The 12,282-nt window shown below is 34.5% G+C and overlaps 1 protein-coding gene and 1 long non-coding RNA gene across 2 annotated transcripts in view; one reads left to right on the forward strand and one right to left on the reverse strand.

The window, feature by feature from the left end:
* The window catches only part of LOC126843480 (two pore potassium channel protein sup-9-like), a 28,976-nt gene that overhangs the window by 12,478 nt on the left and 4,216 nt on the right, over positions 1-12,282 (forward strand). The window contains exons 3-5 of the mRNA XM_050581038.1: positions 8,576-8,731; positions 10,198-10,516; positions 10,579-10,765. Of these exons, the coding sequence (XP_050436995.1) occupies positions 8,576-8,731; positions 10,198-10,516; positions 10,579-10,765 (662 nt within the window). The remainder of the gene's footprint in view (positions 1-8,575; positions 8,732-10,197; positions 10,517-10,578; positions 10,766-12,282) is intronic.
* LOC126843481 (uncharacterized) lies at positions 923-2,198 on the reverse strand. Its single transcript, XR_007686425.1, has 3 exons — positions 1,649-2,198; positions 1,270-1,420; positions 923-1,171 (listed from the first exon to the last, which is right to left on the reverse strand). It is a non-coding gene; the product is annotated as an uncharacterized LOC126843481 (long non-coding RNA).

Consider the following 12,282-nt stretch of genomic DNA (forward strand, 5'->3'; position numbering starts at 1 on the left):
ATTGCTGGTGTATTAATATTTTAAACGATTTCATATTATGTACAATACTTTTAAGCAGAGTTTAAACTATTTCTTTTTGGCTTTTGGTTTAACACATTATTGCATGATTTTGTTTTGTGAAACGTTGTGTGGGTAAATTTTGGTAGTGACAACACTCCATTAAGTCTATCGACAAGCAGACCACAAATATCGTGTATACACCGTGCTTGTATTGCGGAGAGATTGTAGTAATACGGCTAAATGTAATTTTTTAATTGTATATTTCCTGAAGGCTTTTATGTACTTTACAATACCTACTTAAAGTAATGCCCATTGATGGAATTAAAACGGGTTTAATACGGTCAATAAATCAATCCCGGATTTGATTCTAGAACAATTTTAAGTGCTAAAAAAATTATGTTATATAAACCAATTGGAGTAGATTGAATCAAAGCTATTGGAGATGCAATGGCAGAAGAAGGAGAAACAGATTACTACTAGTATCAATTTGAATTGTATCGTACCCGCAATGACGTATATAATGCGGCAAACGGCAACTGTTTTTTTTATCGATGCGTGCAGTTATTGTAAATCAGAGATAAAAAAATAAATAAATAAATAAAAATGAATAATAAGAACTTTGCAAATAAATCGAATATTTTTACTAAAAAGTCAGAAGAGAGAGAATTTTATTTCGCTAGAAACCAATTTTTGTAGTTAGAATAAAAACCGTTGTAACTACTACTTTGTTAGTTCATTAACAAAGCAGTTAATTAGTTGAAACTAACAGCTGTAAAATGTCTACACATTCACTAGTGTCTAGTGTGGGTAACGCGGTTGACTTAGCTTAGTATTTATACTAAGCTAAAAATCTTTAATTAAACAAATAGGTCTAAGAATTTACCGAGTTCCAAGTTTTATTAAAATTATTATAACAGGATCGGGTTAGCTGTATTTTTTTCATGCTATAAAAATTTAGAATCGATTAGTAATCAACTTTAACGCATCCGTATGGTGTGATATTGTGCTCTGCCATAAAACTGACGGAAACGTAAACTCTTTCACCATCATCGATCCGAACATTTCTATTCATTTTGAATTTCTTATAAGGATGGTAACAGCTGTTATGGTTAACCATATAGAAATCCATATCATCTGGTCTATTACGAACCGAAAGTATAAATGAGATCAACTGCAAATTAAAATAAAAAGGTATTTTTTTTTACTGCAAAGAATCAATTTTAAATTATTAATTTTTCTTTTTATTAAAATAAATATCAATAAATTTACATTGTTCTGCGCGGTTTCTTTAACAGAATAGTTAAAGAATGATTGTAGCCTTCCGGCGTTTGTTGGCACGCGTATACACCCGCATGGGTTGTATAGTCAGTGGTGAACACTGTTAATTTTAATTCTCCATCAACGCCAGCTGCAAAGTGAACTGTAACAATTACCAATTAGGTTACTATATAATATTATTCCGTTCACTATAGATCAGTAAATTTAATTAGATCTTTAAATCATTAAATATTAATGAGATACACAGGGTAAATACTTTTTAAACAAACATCTAGCTAAAATTTAAATCTAATGGAGCACAGTACATAGAAATGGTTTTGTCAACCAGATGACAAAATACAATGGTATTTACCAAAATTTAAGTACTTACGAATATTGGAAGTAACAGTTCATAATGATGGTAAATTTGGATCGGCTACCAATTCTCCAGTAAAACTATATTTAGCTTCGACTTCGACTCTATGGCCTCTGAATCCCGTCATACATACACCACCTATTAGATCTGTACAATCTGTACAGCCTACACATTCCTGACAATCTCTATAATCTATACAATCCTTACAACGTATACAATTTCTACAATCCATACAATCTTCACTATATCTACAACCTCTACAGTCCACGAGATCTTGACAGAGTACGTTTTGGTTCTTCCAAATGTTTTTCAGTGTGTGTGTGTAAAAATCATACACCATGCATCGATGTTGCTCTTCCGTCGATTGCATGACGTACAATGGGCCAAGAAACTATAGGAAAAGCGGCAGATCAATGCAAGTATAAAGGAATAATTAGAGTACAGCAGGGGGGGAGGAAGTTGACATGAAAAAACAATAAAAAATGACCGACGGAAACCATCTTAGTGACGGATTACAAAACTTCAAAATTTGTACTAAATAAATGTATTTTTTTCTTATAATATATCCTGTCAAGGAGCAGATGCGTTACTTGGACATACTTGTTTCGGATCGAAATTTGGCATAGGTGGTAAATTATAACATCGATGTCCCGAAACGACATTTAAACAACTAATTAACAACACAGATAAAGGAAGCAAGCCATTGAACGTCATTGTATGGCGGTGTAAGTTGAATACTATTAGAATCTAAAAAAAATATAACAGTTATATCACATAAAACAGAATTTAAATCGGGCCATCCTAAGTAGTCCACATTTTGTCTTAGTTTTTGGTGTAAACCGTCAAAAAACAGACCGCATGCAGTCCTCTTAATAAAATAATATGTATGTAAACAATTAATTTTCAAAAGTTTATATATTAATATCAAATTTTAAAGAGAGGTAAGAACATAAAAGTTTGTGAATAATTGAAATCACATTGTATTAAAAACACATAAAAATGTTTAAAAAAAATTGTCTTCCTAAACCTGTGTAATATTAAAAAATCATTTTATAGAATCACTCTGTACAATAATATATATTTAACTACTTGTATATTAACAAACCATTTAATTTTTTTTTTAACAAAACCCGAAATTGCATATTTTATAGAATTTTTTAGTGAATTTAAGTAAATTTTTTGTCTTATATTTAAGATTCAAAATATAAAATAAAAATGTGTATTTCAAATGCGTTTTAAAATTAAGGTGTTTTAAATATTTCCTATACCTGATTAAAAGCTTACTTACATATTTTGCTGCTTATTTAAACGATTGAAATGGTACAATATATTTTATGACTCAAGTCAACTGGATGAACTTGACTAACGGTTTAGAAGTGACTTATTTGTGCTATATGGGCTTATACAACGACCAAAACTCTAATATATTTTGCGGAGTGCCTAAGTTGATTTATTGACATAGCTGGTGTATTTTTTTTTTAAGGTTTCCTATTATGTATATTATTTCAACGCAGAGTTTAAACTTATTCTTTTTGGCTACTGGTTTTACACAATAATTTCCGTGGCGTCAAATCTAGAGCTGATATTCTGCATGTATTTCATACAGGGTGATCCAATAATTCTCTAGGAAAATATGAATATTTGATATTTTTTCAGACGGGAGAAGTTTAAAATCTACGAATTGGCGAATATTCTAAGAATAAAATATAAGGGTTTATCCTTACCGATTCACCCTGTATATGTATAATATTTGTTTAATATTTTTTTATTTATTGAACATATTAGAATAAAACGTTTTAGTAATTATGTTGAGGGTACACGTGTATTAGATGTTTGTCTTACAATTATTTATTATTTTGTTTTTTTTTCATCGATGCGACACTAGTAATCAAAAAGGAACGAATAAATCAAAGGATTGGACACTCAAAACCAATGTGTTTATTTGAGTTCGAAAATTGGATGAGTACAACTAGTATTTTTTTCACATTATTAAAAAATCAGATCCTCGCTTCAAAGTACCACCTAAACCAAGAAAAAAATGTGAAAAAAAGTTCTAATTGTTGTTCTCTTGTAGTTGATTATTAGGAAAGCATTAAAATTTTTGTGTTAATTTTAAATGATATGACCTTCTTTATGTTTCACCCGGAAAATATTTGAGTTGGCAGCAGCATTCAAAATTTGTGGACAAATTTCAAAAATGTTTTCTTTTGGTCACTAGATTTAAGGCGGGGCGATATTGGAATATCTTATAGAAACATGAATATAAATATTTTGATGTGCATGTTAAGGAAAACCAAAAGAAAAAAAAAGGGAAAATTACACTTTGTAGACAATTTCTGGGTTGCTATGTAATATCAAATCCAACAAAAACAGTGAAAAGGAGCCAAGTTCCAGACCCCCTCCAAAAAAGTCAGCCTATCAACGTAGTGATATGTACATTGTGGCCAAGTCTGCTATTTCTTTAGTTAATAACCTCACTTCAGTCCTACTTTCATGAGCAACACTGCTCTTTTATTTGTATTGCTTAACACTTGGCCAGTTTCTGAATGAGACATGGGTAAAACAGACTTGGCCGCAATGTAGATACCACTACTTTGATTGGCTGACTCTTTTGCGAGGGGATCTAAATGTTTTTTATTTTCTACTGAGTTATCTACTTCCTATCACTCACGTAACTCCAAGTGAGTACATTTGATAATGATGTTTTATGCTTTTATAATTTTGTCTTTATAAAATTGTCTAAACGTACTCGTATAATATAATTTTAAGCGCATTACGCCCTTTGCGGTGATTTAATGAAACTTTTTAAAAATAAATTTAAGTTGTGACATTTTAAAATATTTGCCATTTTTTGTCAGATCATCCTATAATATACTGGGTGTTTATTACTGGAGGGTGCGAAACGGGGGATAATAATAAACAGATAAATAATAAGAAAACGTGCACGACATAGTCGCATAAGAAAAACACACCGCGGCGGCCAAAACGGTGCCGGCAGTGGCGGCGTCTATTTCTCGCCCCGCGCCAGGTCGCCATGGATACACGCAATGACGTCACAGGCAGTACGCCACATCAATCACAGCCGACTCGGCCTGTTCGCCGCCGCCGCCACAACGATGCCCTCGCCATAAGAAGGGTACATGCACGCCGCCGAAGAGGTGGACTCGGTTGGGTGTGTGTGTAAAGGTATACTGGTAAACATTCCAACTGCGAAAGGGATATTAGTATATTTCATAAAAATGTACAAAAAAATGAATAACCATTATTATTATTATTATTATACTTAGGCGTGCATTGCCGCACTTGGGGATCAATACGGCTTTCTTTTTTGCATAAAAAGTAGTCTCGTGACAGGTGCAAGTCTTTTTCTATTGATCAATGGTTTGGCATGGCTTAACTTTCCCCCAGCATTTCGGTTGGATAATAATTATGTCAAGAGAAGAATAATTAAGTGAATAAGAGAAAAAGACAGCGAGAGGAGAGTAATTAATTTATACTCTTAAAAACAATGACATTGATTCATATTGCGCACTCGCTCGTGGCAATTATTTTTACTAAAATATAAAAAATGCCGTTGATCTCTTATTTGCACGTGTTAACGATACATTTGTGTAGGTAAAATTAAAAAAACATACAACCGGGGTGACGTTTGGTAGGTTAGTGCACTTTTTTGGGCCAATTATATTTCCTCGACGAAGAACAAGAGTTTTCAGCTCTTCAGGGACTCGTAGCAAGCATTTGAAATTCTGGAAAATAATGAAGTATAAAAAATTAAAAGTAAGTAAAGCAGCAACCGCCGCATTGCGCTCAATGCTGAGTATCGTTGACGCATAAGGATGTAAAAAAAAAACGCCTTCACTTTGTTGGGTTGACGATAAGCAAAATTCTTGTAACAGTTATTATAACAGCATAATATTATACACATATAAATGCTCAGATTTACCTAATTGGTGCTTTTAGGCTCTTGAAAAGGATCCACGATAGGAAATATTTGTTCAAGTTATGGAGAAAAAAATCACATTGAAATAAATAAAACTACATTTTAATATTTATCATTTAAAGTATAAAATGTCATTCAAAAACCATAATCAGTCATTAACTTTTGACCTCTCCAATGGTTCCACAACTAATTTGTCAATTATGACAAAGAATGTGTTTATTTACATCTCATCTTTGCCGTCTAAGATTTTAGCACTTTCTGTAGTTACATTCTTTAATGTCTATTTTTCCTCTACTTATTTTGAGTTAAAGGTTGACAATTATTGGCATTGGTGTTATTTTCTTCCTATTCAATTATCATGGTACTGATAAAATCAATGATAAATAAGTAAAATCGCTCAATGGTGGGGTTACAAATAAAATTTTAACTTTGATTTACTTTCTTTGGTAAACAGTGCGAAGCCAAGCAATTTTCCTCATATTAAACTTTATTAGGTGCGAATAAAATATAAATATAAATATGTATATTATGTTAAAATGGCTTCTACTTTCAATTGTTTTTATCGGTTTCGACTAGGGAAAACTTCTTGTGTCTAACGACGGTTATATAACTTGCTATCAACCGAAGGCGTTGAGTTTTTGAATTTTATCGTTTAACTTCCAAGAACTCGGAAAGTTTTTAGCTTCCTGTTTGGAAACTTTGCTACTTAACGTACTCGCATGTGTTAAGTATTTTTAATAAAATCACACGTATAGCAAACGTTCTCTAAATCGTCGCATTTGAATCCATGCATTTTGCATAGTTTACCCTTAAGTGATCATATTGGCCACAGTAATATTGAGATGATCAATGAATGCCTCGGAAAAACGCAAAATAAATGAGAAACGCCATCGCGACGTTTTTCCTTAAAGGGACTTAACGGGCTTATGAAAATCGTTACGCTGTTGGATTTATGTGGATTAACTGTGACGGTCCGGCGGATACTTTTTTTTCTTAGACCATGACGAAAATAATAAGTACAAAAGGGCGAAACAAATAATAATAATAATTATCATTATTATTATTTTATTCCCAACAGTATTCACTCGAGGTCGACAGAAAAGAAGGCGCGTGCGAGCACAGCTGATATTGTACCGGATGTATACTTCCGGGACACTTGCATATACTTGCTACTATAGTGTCACACGATCCGTGTGTACCCTGGCTCGAATTTAAAAGAAATATTCCACACAACCCTTAGGCCGCCGTGGTTAAGAGGTTTCGACAGATTTGTATACACAACAAAAATATAATATGTAAATCTGTCAAATCCCCGCGATCCACGCCGTACACGGTAAACACTTCCGACCTTATAAATGTAAATATTATTATCGTTAAATTTATTTTAAAATGCATATTCCGGTGCCTTTCGAAATTCAATTTTCGCCGTAGCTAAAGGGGCAAAGTCACGTTGAAACAGTTCTAACGAAACTCAATAATATTTCCTTCTTCTTATTTCACCCCATCATAATATACTGTTCAAATTGGGTCGGCCAGTCAAATCCTCTCTATCTCTCCAAAAATCCCTATCCGTCACCATATTTTCTTTCATTCACTCTATCCACTTCTTGATAATAATAAAAAATATCATATTCGGACGGTGTCAGCGTGTAACAAGACACAGCATATAATATTATTCATTTTGGTCATTTGTTTTTCGAAAATTCTATTATATGACCAAATCGCAAGTATATACTTAGTGGAGGCCAAGATAAACAGCTATAATGACAATTGCGCAATACTTACAGACCACAGAAAACCTTGTTAAATTAACGAAAAAATGAATACAGAAAAAACCTGAGCAAATCGTGTAATAAGTAAATAAAAAAATAAATACCCTTCGCCATTAAAAATAATACACTTTTCAGTAGCAGTGTAATTTTTAATACTTTATTACTTGAACCGACAGATTGTTTATGAGATTGTGCAAACGTTGGAGACTTTCCAAGCAATACAAATTAAAATTATAATCCTCATAGTCCTTTCCGGTCACAAACTCCTAGAATTTTTGGCAAAACCGTGAAAGTTTAAAAAATAACTGGAAAACCCCTCTTCGATTATATTTAATCAATATAGCAAACGGTTCTTAACGGCCCTAAGTAGTAGACTGTAAGTAGTGTATACTTACTTACTTATATCTACCTTTAAATTTTCTGATTAAATTTACTATTGATTAATGTCATATACATGCGTATTGTGATGAACGAATAGCGAACTATTTAATTAAACAAAACAGCAATTAACGATGATTAATTATTTCAGTTAAGAAGCAAACTATTTGTCATGCAATATTTGTGTGTATTAGTTGTTCTATATTAAACGAACCATAAGTTATCGCATTTTCTAAAAAAAACTTTTATACACATTTACCGAAAATTGATAATTGGAAAACGCACATTGGCCCTTTTATCTATTGACTCAAACAACAACGATTATTACAACTAACATCGCCTTTATCAATTAAATATATATTACCAATAAATATATATTATATCATTCGAATAGGCTACTACCGATTGGGAGGGTATGTAAAAAATCCTATCTAGGTTCGCAGTTTAGCAATCGCTTTCAAACATAGCACTATTGATTGGCAGGCAGCTTGTTTCTACAGTCTGATATTGTGGTTATAATTTTGAATGTTTTGTCGATTGGCTGTAAAGTTGATAGCATAAACGTTGGCCGCCACTGTGTTGGCAACAACCTTGGACCGGCTGGCTCGGTTAATTAACGTTGTGCTACCAATTAAAAGTGCTAATTTCGTCGCTAATTATTTTAAGCGCAAAGCCGGAAGAGGGCGGAAACACGGTAAAGGGGGTGAAGTAGTCGTGTGGGGTGAAAACAAAAAAAAAATCATCCCTCGTCGACTCCAACTAACCGTTTTAGCTTTTGGAAACGGGTCAAATGCACATGTAATATTATCTTAGATTTTGATCAATTTTTTTTTTGTTTGTTTTCATTCGCAGCCGTCGAACGGATGATCAAGACCAAGTACGGGATCAAGCCAGACGATTATCGACTGTTGGAGACGATAATATACAAGTCGGAACCGCACAAGGCCGGCCAACAGTGGAAATTCGTCGGAGCATTTTACTTCGCCACCACGGTTCTCACGACCATAGGTAACGCGATATGTGTACTGTAGAGTGTAGTGTATAGGCGTATAAAATATACGCTGTCCGACGATTAAGTCTTGGACGACTTAATCCAACGTCAAAGCACAAGCACATACTCAGTGGAAGAAAATCTATTGACCCGAGAGGATTACGTGCTGAGAGTTTATAAAACCTTCTGAGTAGAATTTCCATCAAACACCACAACAGTAGTGTGTACACCAATTGAGATTATAAATGACCCGTGATAATTATTATAATATGCTCTCAAGAACACAGTAAACCCATTCGGTAAATAAAATGCGTTAAGGTGGGGTTCAAACGAACTGGGAAATCAGCCAAAACTTGCTGTAAAGGTTGATCTATCAGGGCACTTCTCTGATAGCACCGGAAATCCTAATCATATCCCAAAGGGGTGTAATGCAAGAGTAGTGGCAAAGTATTTACAGTACGTTGCTTTCTTATTTCATTATTCGATTTGGTATGGGAACAACGCGAAACGCTTAAAGGGGTGAATCCTAGTTGATCCGATGTGGTAGGGCCATTTTGGAAACTTATGGGGAAATCTTATTGAACTTCCGGTGTATGTTATTAGTGCGATTTAGACATGCGGGGGAGGGAAGTGATTTTTCCTAATTATCCAGACTTGTAAGGCGGAAGAAACGATTACAATCCTCGAGGAAAACCCGCTAATATAATCTTTTATTCAACATGACCCCGATTCGGAAAATATTTCCGCAGTCGCTATACCGACTGCATTGTCAGAACGCCTTTCATTACTAACGAACCGAAACAGTTTTCAAGCTCTTCGGTAGCACTACACAAGTGACTTGCCATAATTTGCAGTACATCTTGTTAATGGGCGGTAGGTCGTTATCGATGCAAAAACAGTTATGTACATACTTCACGTCCTGTTAGTGTAAAATATCGTGCAGTTTAGTAGAAGTTGAACCGCAGCGAAATTCCGTCAAGTTTGTATTAAACATTTCCCCACGATTTTAAGTTACTAACAATCAACCTCAGCCATTCCTTAGTGCACCACAACTTTGGTTTTATGATTTCTTTGTTACTATTCTTTAACAGATACTAATTATATTATATAATTCCTTTATTTCGATATTTAAAAATATGTCAAAAATCTAAACTTATATACTTTGTATCTTCAAAGAGATACATGGATTGTACTGTTTTATTGGAGTGTCAGCAAACCCTTTGCATTAACCTAACCCTTTGTAGCCCTAATTCTCTTTTTGATCTTTATCAAAATACTTAATGTTAGTGCTGTACTTGCAACTATTTTATGCCGAATTCTGCCTTTTGTCGGTGTCGCGGCATCCAGCTATGATCCTGTCTATATTCCTAGATGCCAGATTCCTGTGTGTACAGAGGATGTTTTAGCAGCCATAATAGCTACAATAGGAAGAACCAAAATATGCGAGTGGGTCGGTTATAGGGTTTTCGAATTATGTGTTTAGGGTACGGACATTCGACGCCAAACACGACGGCGGGAAAGCTGTTCACAATGTTCTACGCGATGGTGGGCATCCCTTTGGGCCTGGTCATGTTCCAGAGCATCGGCGAGCGGCTGAACAAGTTCTCGTCGGTAGTGATCAGACAAGTAAAACGAGGGCTGGGCTGCAGGCACATCGAGGCCACCGAGACCAATCTAATATTCGTAGTTTCATTCCTATCCACCCTGACCATAGCAGGTGGTGCGGCAGCGTTTTCCGCCTACGAAAACTGGCCGTACTTTGACTCGGTTTACTATTGCTTTGTCACGCTCACCACCATAGGGTAAGTAGTACTTTTCATTGTGCTCTTTGCACTATTATTATTATTATTGCTGTGGTCAACAGGTTCGGCGACATGGTGGCCTTGCAGAAGAACAACACGTTGAACGAGAAACCGGAGTACGTTGCGTTCACGCTAATCTTCATTCTGTTCGGTTTAGCCATCGTGGCCGCCTCGCTGGATCTGTTAGTGCTCAGATTCGTCACCATGAACACGGAGGACGAGCGGCGGGATGAAGCCGAGGCGTTACAGGTAATTACAACCGTTACAAAATGAAAAACACTTAAGTTATTTTCTCCGCTCCAAGGAAATGGATATTATATTATCTCTTATCACGTATATTTTGTCTCTTATCACTTAACACAAAGTAAAATAAACTTTAATGCCGTTTATTTGATTGTAAAAAAAATTTTAAAATGTGATATTTGGATGAAAATGTATAGTTGCACCGAAGTTCCAAAGTGCCGGATTTGAACAAATAGTTCTTCTATTTTGGTTGTTTGATTTTCTTCCCATCCGGGTTTACTGCATTCGGCCGACGTTGAAAATACATTGTTTTTCTTTGTACATACCCTGTGCTCTGTAAGTAAACATGACCTACAATCAGATGCTGACAAAATACACCAGCGTTAGCCACAAAGCCGTAGTAGCTATTTGAAGATCCCTTTCCCTCAGCAACTTTGGTTAACATTTTGGTGTCTGGCGGTTTCTAGAACAGCTATTGACGATGGGATTCTTAAGAATGACTAATTTAGTTCAGCTATCGAATTATCACCCTCTGTGGCCACAAGCCGCTGGTGGCCCGCATAATCGGAGAGTTTACTTCAGAGTGACTTTTGTATTTATTTTCTTGTTATTAAGTAATTGGCCATTTTATTTATCTTTTCTCGCAAACATGAACAAGGAACAGTAAGCCGTGAGACCTTTAATCTTTATTTCCCTTTTTATGTTTCAACATGATTGCAAATTTTAACAGGCTTTAAAATTACTGCTCAAAGACAATGGACACAATATTGATATGATAAACATTGTTGCATCGATTCGACCCTTATAGGCATTAGACATTAGATCAAATCCGGATTTCCAAAAAAAAACAATGAATCCTGCTAATTTTAAGTCCGGAAAAATTTACTAATAATAAACACAGTAGGTCTAAATACAAATATTGTACGGAAAACATTTGTTCAAAAACAATACTCAAAGTAAAAATCTACGAAATTCAAAACCATCTATTCAGTTATGACTTTTTACTAACTTTTCTAGCAAACATTTTTAAATTTAGATGCGTAGATTTCACAAATTATTTGTGAAATGAGTATTTATAAGTGTTTTACGCGTCTAGAGAAAATTGTTTATGAAAATTCCTGTTTTTGTGTTCCCACTCGTAACGACTATAACTATTAAAAGCAGATACCGCCCACCATTTCCATCGCTAGAAAAATAATGTATGATCGCGCCCAAAGTCCGGGAAATGATGCTGTAATAACACTTAAGTACATCATAAATCATAAAATCAACTTCTACTTAATCGGAATAACTCGTTGTCCGTGTACTGTGTACTGAACTGTAAATATTTTAAGTGAAAAAATTGATTAAAGCGAACGAATTTATGTAAACGTTATGTTTTATCGATTCCTTGTAAAAAACAAAATGGTTAACAGATGAGGTTTTGATGTTAAAAAATAGGCATCCGCTGAAATTACAGCTACCCTTGAAAACGTTGGTACCACCTATGGATTTTTCTAAAAAAAATTTAGCTTTAATTACAA

This window comes from Adelges cooleyi, unplaced genomic scaffold (genome assembly GCF_023614345.1).
Source record: "Adelges cooleyi isolate 19-005CV unplaced genomic scaffold, UGA_ACOO_1.1 ACOO_flye_CR_arks_rails_tigmint_CR_PRNA_574, whole genome shotgun sequence".
NCBI lineage: Eukaryota > Metazoa > Arthropoda > Insecta > Hemiptera > Adelgidae > Adelges > Adelges cooleyi.